Here is a 15,000-nt window from a genome sequence, read left to right as displayed (position 1 = left end):
AAAAGTGAGCTTTATGGTTACGATCCTAGCACTATTTATGGAGAGGAGACATCAAGATGGAGAAGCAGACTATTCCTCCGGTGAAGAACGAAGTGGAGATCGCTGCCCATGGAATTGTGCGAGCTACAATGACAGATGGGTATTTTGTCAAAACACTAGGCGAGGTGCATATAGCAAAAAACATTGGCGTTCTTCAGCACGGAAGCTACACATGGGGCACACTTGGACTTTCCAACATGACAATGATCTGAGAACATAAGAATAAGTCAACTCTTCAGTGGCTAGGGTTCTGGAGCGGCCATCAGAATTTTCCTGACCTCAACATCATTGAGCCACAACGGGCAGACCCCAAACATGAGGATCATGGTGGGTCACATTTGGGACTTTCCAACATGACAACAATCTAAACCATAAAGTCAAGTCAACTCTTCGGTGGCCAGGGTTCTGGAGTGGCCATCAAAATCTCATGACCTCATCATCATTGAGCCTCTTTGGGGAGATTTCAAATATCAAGATCCTACAAGACAACCAAAAAGATATTTGAAATCTCCCCAAAGAGGCTCAATGATGATGAGGTCGTGAGATTTTGATGGCCACTCCAACTCTTCGGGTGGCCAGGGTTCTGGAGTGGCCATCAAAATCTCATGACCTCATCATCATTGAGCCTCTTTGGGGAGATTTCAAATATCAAGATCCTACAAGACAACCAAAAAGATATTTGAAATCTCCCCAAAGAGGCTCAATGATGATGAGGTCGTGAGATTTTGATGGCCACTCCAACTCTTCGGGTGGCCAGGGTTCTGGAGTGGCCATCAAAATCTCATGACCTCATCATCATTGAGCCTCTTTGGGGAGATTTCAAATATCAAGATCCTACAAGACAACCAAAAAGATATTTGAAATCTCCCCAAAGAGGCTCAATGATGATGAGGTCGTGAGATTTTGATGGCCACTCCAGAACCCTGGCCACCCGAAGAGTTGACTTGACCTTATGGTTCAGATTGTTATGTTGGAAAGTCCCAAATGTGACGCACCATGATCCTCATGTTTGGGGGTCTGCCCATTGTGGCTCAATGACGTTGAGGTCAGGAAAATTCTGATGGCCGCTACAGGGCCTGGAGAAGCCTCAAAACTGAAAATACTGAAATATTTGTAGTGATGAGACCAAAAAAAAAAAAAAAAAACTGGAAAGTGATCAGCCGTAAAACGCTAGGTTTGGAGGGGAGTCAGTAAAGCCTATGAAGAGAGGTACATCATCCATACCGGGAAGATTAGAGGTGGGTCGTTGCGAGCTACACCGACACAGGAAATTTTGTCAACATTTCATTGAAAAGATTATTTCAGCTCATCAGGAAATATTGGGGGAAATTTGTATTCATCAGCCCGAAAGCTGTGCATATGACACACTTGGACTTTCCAACATGACAACGATGCGAAGCACAAGGCCGGGTTTATTCTTCACCCTCCACGGATGCGTCCGATTCCTCCCCCTCCAGGACCTGAAAGTCATCTGCGGCCGTCAGCTGCTGCATTAAAAACTTTCAGTTCCTCTGTCAGCTGAACGGAGACGAAAACCAGAGAGATCGCTGCCGGGATGGGGAGCGGTGACCACACACACACACACACACACACACACACACACACCTACAGTAGTGCTCGCTATTCTCAGACACAATTTCTAAGGTTTCCCTACAGTACTGTCACAGGTCTGCTTTGTCTTCATTAATTATAAAAAGAAACCCCATTATCATAGAATTATTTAAAAATTAGTGACTGGGTCTATAAAAGAAACCGCACTGTAGTCAAACGTTCCAATGACTACAAGCAGCGCAACGACTGGCCGGTCAGATGACTACAAGCAGCGCAACGACTGGCCGGTCAGATGACTACAAGCAGCGCAACGACTGGCCGGTCAGATGACTACAAGCAGCGCAACGACTGGCCGGTCAGATGACTACAAGCAGCGCAACAACTGGCCGGTCAGATGACTACAAGCAGCGCAACGACTGGCCGGTCAGATGACTACAAGCAGCGCAACGACTGGCCGGTCAGATGACTACAAGCAGCGCAACGACTGGCCGGTCAGATGACTACAAGCAGCGCAACGACTGGCCGGTCAGATGACTACAAGCAGCGCAACGACTGGCCGGTCAGATGACTACAAGCAGCGCAACGACTGGCCGGTCAGATGACTACAAGCAGCGCAACGACTGGCCGGTCAGATGACTACAAGCAGCGCAATGATCAGTTAGTGTGAACTGAGGCTTAAGGTCACCGGTACCGGTCAATCCAGCCTTCAAAAAAAGGGGGACATCCAACGGGCATGTCTGACCCAATAGCTAGTGGAACAGTGCACATTGTACCAATCCACCCGCCACACATGTTCATCAAGCCTTCTGGCCCCACCAAAAGCTAGGCAAGATGACATGCGTTATACCAATCTGGCCGGCACTCACATTCATGTTTTTTGAGCTTTCTGACCCAACCATGGGTCCCACCAACATCTAGATAAGACGTGACACGTTGTACCAATGCGCCCGACACATGTGTCCATGTGTATCAAGCTTTCTAACCCAACCACGGGCCCCCGACAGTTGGTGAGATGGTATACATCATACCGATTCACCCAGTACACATGTCCATGTTTAGTGAGCTTCCTCACCCAAGCACTAGTCCCTCCAACGGCTAGGTGAGATGGTATGAATTTGGCAATGTGCCTAGCACACGTGTTCACGTTTATCAAAATTTCTCACCCAACCATGGGCCCCACCAACAGCCAGGTAAGATGGTATACATTGCACCAATCCACCTAGCGCACACATCCGTGTTTACTAAGCTTTCTCATCCAACCACTGGCCTCTCCAACAGCAAGGCAAGATGGGGTACATTGTACCAATCCACCTGGCACCCACCACAGGTCCCCCAACAGCTGGATAAGAGGTTGTACGCTGCACCAATGTGCCTGGCACACATGTCAGTGTGTTTCAAGCTAACAGCCCCACCATCAGCTGGTGAGATGGTATACATTGTAACAACCTATCTGGTACACGTCTATATTTATTCAGCTGCCTCACCACATTTAACGGGGATTTCTGTCCCAACAGCAAGGCAAAATGGCGCACATTGTACTGATTCACCGAGTACACATGTCCATGTTTATTGGGCTTCTTCACCCAACTACTGACCTCTCCAACAGCAAAGTAAGATGATGTACATTGTATTCCATTGTACCAATGCGCCCAGAACAAAAGTCAATGTGTTTCAAGCTTTCTGATCCAACCATGAGCCCCACAAACAGCTGGTAAGATGGTTACATGTGTACCAGACAGGTTGGTACACATGTCCATATTTATGTAGCTTCCTGATCCAACCACTTTCTCCTCCGACAGCAAAATAAGATGGTGTACATTGTACCAATGAGCCCAACATATATCTCCATGTTTATTGAGCTTCCTCGCACCAACCATTGGCCCCTCCAACAGCTAATGAGATTGTGTACATTTTATCATTGTGCCCATTACATGTCTGTTTGAGCTTCTCCACCCAACCATTGACCTCTCCAACAGCAAGACAAGATGGCCACCTGGCACGCCCCACCGGTCCCCCAACAGCTAGATTAGACGTTATACCAATGCGCATGGCGCACGTCAATGTATTTCAAGCTTTCTGACCCAACTATGGGCCCGCCTAACAGCTGACTAGATGGTACACATTGTACCAACCTGTCTGGTACACATGTCAATATTCGTAGAGCTTTCTGGCCCAGACATGAGTCTTCCCCAACAGCAAGGCAAGATGGCGTACATTGTACCCATTCGCCCCAGTACATGACCACGTTTATTGATCTCTCTCACCCAACCACTGGCCTCCTGAACAGAAGGTAAGATGGCGTACATTGTACCGATTCAGCCAGTACATGACCACGTTTATTGATCTCCCTCACCCAACCACTGGCCTCCTGAACAGAAGGTAAGATGGCGTACATTGTACCGATTCGGCCAGTACATGACCACGTTTATTGATCTTCCTCACCCAACCACTGGCCTCCTGAACAGAAGGTAAGATGGCGTACATTGTACCGATTCGGCCAGTACATGACCACGTTTATTGATCTCCCTCACCCAACCACTGGCCTCCTGAACAGAAGGTAAGATGGCGTACATTGTACCAATCCACATCTATGTTTTTTTAGGCTTCCACATCCAACCATGGGCCCCACGAACAGCTAGGTGAGATGTATACATTGTACCAATTCACTCGGCACACATCCATGTCCACAATTATTGAGCTTCCTCCCTCAACCCTTGGCTTCCATAAACGGGAAGGTATACATTGTACCAATCCACCCAGTATACATGCAATTTTGTATTTTTTTTATGGCTTCCTCACCCAACGACTGGCCCCAACAGCTGGTGAGATGGTGTACATTGAACCAATTCACTCACAACACAGGTCCCATGTTCTTTGAACTTCTTCACCCAACTATTGGAACTCTCCAAAAGCAAGGCGAGATGATGTACCAATCCACCCGCCACACATCTCCATATTTATCGAGCTTTCTAACCCAACCATGAGCCCCCCTGAAAAGCTTGGTGACATGGCGCACACTCCGCCAATCCACCGGGCAACAGGTCTATGGACCTCAATGTCACTTCCCGATGATTTGTACAGACTCCGCAACTCCCTCCGCTGAGTGTTTAGGAAGTGCCCGGCCTACCTGCCCTTGCATCCACAGAAGGGGAACCGGGGGAACGGTGCGGAGGGGTGGTCAGTACAATCCTCACAAAGTGTATGTGTGGCCTGTAGAGGGCGGAATTTTCTTTATGAATGAACAGCCATCAAACCCCTCATCTGAAGTGTGTAGATCAGAAGGCCTCTAAATTTTAAAAATAGGAAGGACTGGAAATTCTGTCAGGCTTTTATCTGTCTGTGTCCCCACTGGGGAGATTTACTCTCTTCCTGTCCTGGCGTTACTAAGGAACCCTTTCCAGTTCTATGTGGGGGGAGGATATACCACATAAAAAAAAAAAAAGGGGAAAATTGTGTCACCAGGACAGGAAGTGAAGGACACTCTCCCCACCGGGGACACGAGCAGTGAAAAAAAATCTGACAGAGGTCCCAACGCTTTTCTACTCCATCCAAACTGAACAGAAAAAAAAAAATTCTGTCTGGCGTTCCATAATAAAAACAGAACTCCATCCACAATATCAACATAAAAAAGGGAAAAATAATAAAGCTGGTTTGAGCTGCAATATTATCTTCAGTCTAGAGATGGCCCCCTGCTTCTTTTCTGCCACTAGAAGTCCTCAGGATGACGGCTAGCATTATTCAACCCGCCTCCTCTGAGCCCAGGTCACCCAGTCAGTGACTAGACATGCTCATCTTATTGTGACTCTGCCCTCTCCTCCTATTAGCAAGCTTCTTGTCAGAACATACAGTGCCTTGAAAAAGTATTCATACCCCTTGACATCTTCCACATTATGTTACAGCCAAAAACGTAAAATGTATTTTATTGGGATTTTATGCGATAGACCAACACAAAAGTGGCCACATAGTTGTGAAGCAGAAGGAAAAATAATAAAATGGTTTTCAACATGTTTTACAAATAAATATGTGAAAAGTGTGGGGGGGGGGGGGGGGTATTTGCATTCAGCCCCCTTTACTCTGATACCCCCTAACTGAAATCTAGTGGAGACAATTGCCTTCAGAAGTCACCTAATTAGTAAATAGAGTCCACCTGTGTGCAATTTAATCTCAGTATAAATACAGCTGTTCTGTGAAGCCCTCAGGAGTTTGTTAGAGAACCTCAGTGAACAAAACAGCAACATGAAGGCCCAAGGAACACACCAGGCAGGTCAGGGATAACGTTGTGGAGAAGTATAAAGCAGGGTTAGGTTATAAAAAAAGATCTCCCAAGCTTTGAACATCTCACGGAGCTCTGCTCAATCCATCATCCGAAAATGGAAAGAGTATGGCACAACTGCAACCCTACCAAGACATGGTCGTCCAGTCAACAAGCCGGGCAAGTAGAGCATCCAGAGATGCAGCCAAGAGGTCCATGGTGACTCTGGAGGAGCTGCAGAGATCCACAGCTCAGGGGGGAGAATCTGTCCACAGGACAACTATTAGTCGTCTCTCCACAAATCTGCCCTTTATGGAAGAGTGACAAGAAGAAAGACATTGGTGAAAGAAAGTCATAAGAAGTCCTGTTTGTAGTTTGTGAGAAGCCATGTGGAGGAGGGGGCAGCAAACATGTGGAAGAAGGTGATCTGGTCAGATGAGACCAAAATTGAACCTTTTGGCCTAAAAGCAAAACGCTATGTGTGGGGAAAACTAACACTGCACATCACCCCGAACACACCATCCCCACCGTGAGACATGGTGGTGGCAGCATCATGTGGTGGGGATGCTTTTCTTCAGCAGGGACAGGGAAGCTGGTCAGAGTTGATGGGAAGATGGATGGAGACAAATGCAGGACAATCTTAGAAGAAAACCTGTTGGAGTCTGGAAAAGACTTGAGACCGGGGAGGAGGTTCACCTTCCAGCAGGACAACGACCCGAAACATCCAGCCAGAGCTACAATGGAATGGTTTACATCAAAGCATATTCATGTGTCAGAATGGCCCAGTCACAGTCCAGACCTAAATCACGTTGAGGATCTGTGGCAAGACTTGAAAATTGCTGATCACAGACGCTCTCCATCCAACCTGACAGAACTTGAGATATTTTACAAAGAAGAAGAATGGGCAGAAATGTCCTCTCTAGATGTGCAAAGCTGGTAGAGACACCCCCAAAAAGACTTGCAGCTGTAATTGCAGAGAAAGGGGGTTCTACAAAGTATTGACTCCGGGGGGCGCCATACAAATGCCCCCCACACTTTTCACATATTTGTAAAAAAAAAAACTTTGAAAATCATTTTCCTTCCACTTCACAATTATGAGCCACTTTGTGTTGGTCTATCACATAAAATTCAAATAAAATACATTTACGCTTTTGGTTGCAACATGACAAAATGTGGGAAATGTCAAGGGGTATGAATACTTTTTCAAGGCACTTCCTTGTGCTGCTTCTCCCTGTCCCAGCCCGGGCTCTGCTGTATAGAGGCAGAACACCAGGTCCCGTTCAGGGACTTGTATGGCGTGTATTTATAGAATGTAACATAATGATGTATACAATTATTAGAGCTGCACTGACGGGAGATTACAACCGACAAATGGGAGTTCACCTGTCACCGGCAACGTGGAACCTATACCATAGGGCTGTACGGAAGGAGCCGTGTCTGGCTCCAGTCCTAGGTAGGGGGGTGATTGCGCGCGGCAGCTGTCACGCTGAGTCAGCGAGGCCGGATTACAGGACGCACAGCGGGATCTCACTGACCGGACTAAAACAAAGAGACGTCTTATTCCCGGAGCCTCGCAGACGGCAGAGACTGGGCAGGTGTGTGTGTTGTGCACCGTCCTCCAACATTGCCCATCACCGGAAAACGCCTGGTACACGAGCGTTCCTTTTTAGTCTCAGGGTACAAGGCGTACCCTGCAGTGCTGATCATTGACCTGCCAACATCTGCCAGCTAGAACTGCCTAAAGGTGCTAAAAAGGCACTTAAAGGACAACTCCACTTTTAGCGAGACTGTCGATTAAACCCCACTACCTCTGAATGGCAGCCATCTAGATAAATACGCACCTTCATGGTGGTGTGTCCATGGTAGACGACGCACACCGCCTTACAAAAGGTGAATACCGTCATCGGGGCCCTCGAAGATGTGCACCATTCCTATGAATGGTCTCTACTCCACTGGATGAATGGGGACCACCATGCCTATAGACAGCCCTGTGCTTAGTGTGCACATTCCTATAGATGGTCTGTACTCCTCTGGGTGGCTTGCGGTTGCCATCAGTGTGCACCATTTCTACAAAAAGGTCAGACTCCTCTGAATGACTGGGGGCCACCATGAGTATGCACCATTCCTATGACTGGTCCTCTACTCCTTTGGGTGGCTGCTATCCATGTGCACTATTTCAATGAACAATCCAGACTCCTCTGAATGACCGAGAGCCCAACTATGAATAGGCACCATTCCCACTGATGGCACCTACTCCTTTGGATGGCTGAAGAACACCTTGAAAATGCACCATTCCTATGGATGGTCCATACTCCTCTGGTTGGCTGCCATGAGTAGACACCATTCCTATGGATGGTCCATACTCCTCTGGTTGGCTGCCATGAGTAGACACCATTCCTATGGATGGTCCATACTCCTCTGGTTGGCTGCCATGAGTAGACACCATTCCTATGGATGGTCCATACTCCTCTGGTTGGCTGCCACGAGTAGACACCATTCCTATGGATGGTCCATACTCCTCTGGTTGGCTGCCACGAGTAGACACCATTCCTATGGATGGTCCATACTCCTCTGGTTGGCTGCCATGAGTAGACACCATTCCTATGGATGTTCCGTACTCCTCTGGTTGGCTGCCATGAGTAGACACCATTCCTATGGATGGTCCATACTCCTCTGGTTGGCTGCCATGAGTAGACACCATTCCTATGGATGGTCCATACTCCTCTGGTTGGCTACCATGAGTAGACACCATTCCTATGGATGGTCCATACTCCTCTGGTTGGCTACCATGAGTAGACACCATTCCTATGGATGGTCCATACTCCTCTGGTTGGCTGGGGGGCTGCCATGAGTAGACACCATTCCTATGGATGGTCCATACTCCTCTGGTTGGCTGGGGGGCTGCCATGAGTATACACCATTCCTATGGATGGTCCATACTCCTCTGGTTGGCTGGGGGGCTGCCATGAGTATACACCATGCCTACGGATGGTCAGTACTCCTCTGGTTGGCCGGACGCCACCATAAGCATGCAATATTCTTAGACAGTTTCACATTTCTCTTGATGGCTGGGGGCCACCATGAGTCTCCACCATTCCTTTGGACAGCCCTTTGCCTGGTGTGCACCACTCCTATGGATGTCCTGTGGTGCTCTTGGTGGGCGTTATAAGCCTGCACAATTCCTATGGATGGCCCCATGTCTAAATTGCAATATTCCTATGAATGGTCTGTACTTTAAAAATCTACTAACAGAAAAGGTTCCTAGAGCTCCTATTTTTACATCAACTGATAAACGATGGGCCTCCATGAGCACGGTACGTAACCCTTTGAGAACATCAGCCTTAACCAGCTCTTCTGATCATCTGGCTAACAGCATCTCACGTAGCCCTAGCAACCATCAGAGCCCCCCCTGTCGCCCTAGAAATCAGAGCATTCCCCCCTATCACCCTGACAACCATCTGGAGCATCCCCATCGCCCTCCAACCATTTGAGCTTCCCCATTGTCCTCCAACCATCTAATGCCCTCTGACCGGCACCGTTGTCATCTGACCCTCCAAGTGTCACTAGTGCCTACTAACATCCTCCAGCCATCAGTGACAACTTTGTCCTCCAATGCTCTGAGCGTCGCTGTCTGACCCTCCAAGTGCCGATGTCACCCTCCGCTTGTTCTAGTGTTGCTAAGGTTCTCTGACCATCTGAGTGCCACCATCACCTTCTGACCATCTGAGTGCCACCATCACCTTCTGACCATCTAAGTGCCACCATCACCTTCTGACCATCTAAGTGCCACCATCACCTTCTGACCATCTAAGTGCCACCATCACCTTCTGGCCATCCTAGCGCCACCATCACCTTCTGGCCATCCTAGCGCCAGTATTGCCCTCTGGTGGCTGCAGGTCTGTCAGGGCCTAAAGTCCCGCACACTGGGGTGCTGGTCCAAGTTTGTGTGTCGGCACACATGACAGTAATGGAGGAGGTCCAGGTCTGTGGTGGAGGAAACTCTACAAATATTGGTTAATAAAAGATGAATAATCACCAGACTCCCCCCAACCCCCTCCCGTCATTTACAGGAAGCTCTACAGCCATCACGAGACTCGCTCAGAAGCTTTAATAAGATTATCAGATTAGAATAACCGTTATTTGCAGCACTGATCCGCAGAGCACACACTCCACATCACATGACATGACTCTCACCGCCTCCCCCACCATGGGTATCGTACCACCAGGCCGGCGCTGTCCTCCTCAAGGGAGGTGAAGAGAACCTGTCACCAGGCAAGTCAATGAGCACACAAGGAGGAGATGGAGCATCACCCTTCAGTGTAATGAGAGGTGCAGACCCCGACCAATGTATGGAGGGATCTTCTCAACCATGTCCGTACAATCAGATACAAAAGGGGTTTGGAAGGAGGGATCAGGGCTGTGGAGGGATCGGGACTACAGATGGATGTTGTGAGCAGTGTGTGTAATGTATATGGAGCTGTAGAGTTTGGATGACCTCATTCCATAGTAATAAAAGGTTTTGTTGGGTGACATCCCGGCCATAAATGTAAATGAGAAGAGGAATCATAAGAGGCGATTATCGGGTGTGTGCCAGATGCCGAAGAGTCTAGTAAAATGAGATGACAGTTTACCGTCCGGCTTTATAGGACAGTATGTGGTGACTCCTCCCATACAGGTGACTTCTTTTCAGGCTGTAAACACAATAGTACAGGTGACCTCATACCAGGCGCTGACCACCAGAGCACAGGTGACCTCATTCCAGACGCTGACCACCAGAGCACAGGTGACCTCATTCCAGACGCTGACCACCAGAGCACAGGTGACCCCATACCACAGGTGACCCCATACCAGGCGCTGACCACCAGAGCACAGGTGACCCCATACCACAGGTGACCTCATACCAGGCGCTGACCACCAGAGCACAGGTGACCCCATATCACAGGTGACCTCATACCAGGCGCTGACCACCAGAGCACAGGTGACCTCATACCAGACGCTGACCACCAGAGCACAGGTGACCCCATACCACAGGTGACCCCATACCAGACGCTGACCACCAGAGCACAGGTGACCCCATACCAGGCGCTGACCACCAGAGCACAGGTGACCCCATACCACAGGTGACCCCATACCAGACGCTGACCACCAGAGCACAGGTGACCTCATACCAGACGCTGACCACCAGAGCACAGGTGACCCCATACCACAGGTGACCCCATACCAGACGCTGACCACCAGAGCACAGGTGACCCCATACCAGGCGCTGACCACCAGAGCACAGGTGACCCCATACCAGGCGCTGACCACCAGAGCACAGGTGACCTCATACCAGACGCTGACCACCAGAGCACAGGTGACCCCATACCACAGGTGACCCCATACCAGGCGCTGACCACCAGAGCACAGGTGACCCCATACCAGGCGCTGACCACCAGAGCACAGGTGACCCCATACCAGGCGCTGACCACCAGAGCACAGGTGACCCCATACCAGGCGCTGACCACCAGAGCACAGGTGACCCCATACCAGGCGCTGACCACCAGAGCACAGGTGACCCCATACCAGGCGCTGACCACCAGAGCACAGGTGACCCCATACCAGGCGCTGACCACCAGAGCACAGGTGACCCCATACCAGGCGCTGACCACCAGAGCACAGGTGACCCCATACCAGGCGCTGACCACCAGAGCACAGGTGACCTCATACCAGGCGCTGACCACCAGAGCACAGGTGACCTCATACCAGGCGCTGACCACCAGAGCACAGGTGACCTCATACCAGGCGCTGACCACCAGAGAACAGGTGACCTCATACCAGGCGCTGACCACCAGAGAACAGGTGACCCCATACCAGGCACTGACCACCAGAGCACAGGTGACCTCATTCCAGGCACTGGACCACCAGAGCACAGGTAACCTCATACCAGACGCTGACCACCAGAGCACAGGTGACCTCATACCAGACGCTGACCACCAGAGCACAGGTGACCTCATACCAGGCACTGACCACCAGAGCACAGGTGACCTCATACCAGGCACTGACCACCAGAGCACAGGTGACCTCATACCAGACGCTGACCACCAGAGCACAGGTGACCTCATACCAGACGCTGACCACCAGAGCACAGGTGACCTCATACCAGGCACTGACCACCAGAGCACAGGTGACCTCATACCAGGCACTAACCACCAGAGCACAGGTGACCTCATACCAGGCGCTGACCACCAGAGCACAGGTGACCTCATACCAGGCACTGACCACCAGTGACCTCCTCTTCTATAGTGACCAAATAGTACAGATGACCCTCTCCCAGACACTGACCCCCATAGTAAAAGTGACCACCGGTCAGACAGTGACCCCCCCTCCCCATAGTACAGGTAGCCTCCTGCCAGAGAGTGGCCTCCTCAGTGAAGTTGACCCCCTCGCAGACAGGGACCTCCATAGTACAGATGACCCCATACCAGGCTGTAACCCCACAGTACAGGTGACCCTCCATAGAACAGAACAGGCAAACCCCCTCCCAAGTAGAGACCCCCCAGTAGCCCAGGCGATCCCCCTCCCAGGTAGATACCCCCCAGTAGCCCAGGCGATCCCCCTCCCAGGTAGATACCCCCCAGTAGCCCAGGCGATCCCCCTCCCAGGTAGAGACCCCCCAGTAGCCCAGGCGATCCCCCTCCCAGGTAGAGACCCCCCCAGTAGCCCAGGCGATCCCCCTCCTAGGTAGAGACCCCCCAGTAATACAGATGACCCCTCTTAAATAGTGACCCCAGTAGTACAGGCGATTCTCTCTGAGGTGACCCCAGTAGTACAGGTGATCCCTCCAAAGTAGTGACCCCTATAATATTGGTGATTCTCTACCAGGTGGTGACCCCATAGTACAAGTGACCCCCTCCCCCCCCACCAGGAGAGTACCCCATAGTACAGTTAACCTCCCTGAGGAGGTGACCCCAGTAGTACAGAAGAGGAACACCCAACTCCCCCCCCCCCCACAATAAGGGCGGGTATGATAAATTGGCGGTGGGTGATGTGTGGATATGGGAGATTATGTGAATTATTGATGATGAGAGTTGTAGTTGGCTGAGTGATCACATCTCATTACATGACAATTATGAGGAGTTCAGATCGCCATCACACTGTCCCCGCCCCCCCCATAAAGCCGCGCTATCAAAACTCACACTGTGCCCGCCCCCGCACAAAGCCGTCCTATCAAACCTCACACTGTGCCCGCCCCCGCACAAAGCCGCCCTATCAAACCTCACACTGTGCCCGCCCCCGCACAAAGCCGTCCTATCAAACCTCACACTGTGCCTGCCCCCGCACAAAGCCGTCCTATCAAACCTCCCACTGTGCCCGCCCCCGCATAAAGCTGTCCTATCTAACTTTTGGCTTCTCTGGAGTCCAGTGAGCGTTTTGTGTACGAAATCTGAGCGTTCCATAGCGGCGGTCTGTGTGTGACCCCGCCCACTGGCAGTGGTAAACCATAAAAACAAAAAACAGAGGGGTCTATCATCTAAAAAGGTTTTAACCCCCTCCCCCAATAGAGATACACAGGAGGATCCATCAGATACAATGTATAGGAAATGTATCACTACAACCCTCAGACCCCGCCCACCACCATCCCATACAAGTCAATGGGCCAGAGCAATGCACGAGACTCTGGGGGCCCCATCACTTTGTGCAAGGCTTTCTAGGGGCCCAGGTAAATTGCAGGAGTCTTTTGGGTCCCCTGGGTATTGTGTAAGGCTCCGGGGGGGCTCCAGGTGGCTCTGGGGGCCCTATGACATTGGACAAGTCTCTGGGGGCCAAGGTACACTGCAGGAGTCTTTGGGGTCCCCTGAGTATTGTGTAAGGCTGGCGGGGGGCTATGCATTGCCGATAGCGCTGGGGGCCCTAGGACACTGGATGAGACTCTGGGGACCTCAGTGCATGGCAGGAGGCTTGAGGTTCTCAAATGCTTTGCAAGAGGCTCTGGGGGCCCTAGGACATTGTACAAAGCCCTGGTGGACCCTACTGCACTGCAGGAGGCTACAGGGGTCTTGGGGCATTGTGCATGGCCCTGGGGGGGGGGGCCCACTACACTTTTAGAGGCTCTAGGGGCACCAGTGCTTTGTGGGAGGCTCTGGTGGTCCCATATGTAGTGTAAGAGGTTCTCGGAGGCGCCACTTCTCTACCAGAAGCTGCAATGCATTGCAAAAGTCCCTGGGGGGCCCCAATACATTGTGGTAGGTTCCAGGGGCCCCAGCTGTCAGTACTGAACACAACACAGTCCAATCATTGTCCTACCTTGTAGACCTCAGAGAAGAAGCCAGTCCCGATCCTCTCGCAGTAGAAGTCGTCGATGCGGGCCAAGTTGGAGACGGCGCTGCGGAGGGCCCGGTAGGAGGAGGGCCGCAGGCGGAAGGAGCCTTGACTGGTCAGATTACATCCATGGGGGGCCCCGGACTCCGGATCTCCATCCAATTCCATATCAGAGACGTGCGGACATTCCCCGGGGAGGAAGGAGAGAGGGGTGGGCCGGTCACATGGTCCTCACATGGGGGGGAGGAGCCACTCCGCAACGTTCCTCGGGGGAGGGATCCGTCCAGGGACTGCACCACATCTGCTCCGCATGTACAAAGGGGGGGCTGAGGGACCCGGCCCCGCCAGACATGGGGGCCCCTAGCACTTCACAGTCTGTCCTGCGTAAGTCCGATACAAAGCCCAACTGACCCCCCCAAACAGCCAATTCCGACCCCCTACACCCAACGAGGAGCCCGACTGACCCCCAACAGCCAATACCGACCACCTACACCCAACAAGGAGGCCAACTGACCTCCAATAGCCAATACCGACCCCCTATACCGACCACCTACACCCAACAAGGAGGCCAACTGGCCTCCAATAGCCAATACCGCAGCCCCTACACCCAACACCGACCACCTACACCCAACAAGGAGCCCCGACTGACCCCCCTACACCCAACACCGACCACCTACACCCAACGAGGAGCCCGACTGACCCCCAACAGCCAATACCGACCCCCTACACCCAACACCGACCACCTACACCCAACACTGACCACCTACACCCAACAAGGAGCCCCAACTGACCCCCAGCAACCAATATGGACTCTCCAAACACTTGATACGGACCTTCGAAGGACCCCGACACCTAAAACC

The 15,000-nt window shown here is 51.3% G+C and overlaps 1 protein-coding gene across 2 annotated transcripts in view; it reads right to left on the bottom strand.

The window, feature by feature from the left end:
- Positions 1-15,000, bottom strand: part of LOC143956888 (uncharacterized) — a 72,551-nt gene that overhangs the window by 57,091 nt on the left and 460 nt on the right. The window contains exons 1-2 of one of the 2 annotated variants that reach the window (XM_077467051.1): positions 14,884-15,000; positions 14,126-14,741 (exon numbers count right to left, since the gene is read on the bottom strand). The exon at positions 14,884-15,000 is cut by the window's right edge and continues 460 nt beyond it. In XM_077467051.1, the coding sequence (XP_077323177.1) occupies positions 14,126-14,308 (183 nt within the window). In that variant the 5' untranslated portion in view covers positions 14,309-14,741; positions 14,884-15,000. Of the gene's footprint in view, positions 1-14,125 lie in introns of both variants that reach the window. The other variant, XM_077467050.1, reaches the window with a different exon arrangement.

This window comes from Lithobates pipiens, unplaced genomic scaffold, assembly GCF_037356315.1.
Source record: "Lithobates pipiens isolate NorthernLeopardFrog02 unplaced genomic scaffold, aLitPip1_a1.2 Scaffold_44, whole genome shotgun sequence".
Taxonomy (NCBI): domain Eukaryota; kingdom Metazoa; phylum Chordata; class Amphibia; order Anura; family Ranidae; genus Lithobates; species Lithobates pipiens.
Note: the sequence above shows the minus strand (reverse complement) of the source record. Positions and strands in the feature narration are given on the sequence as shown.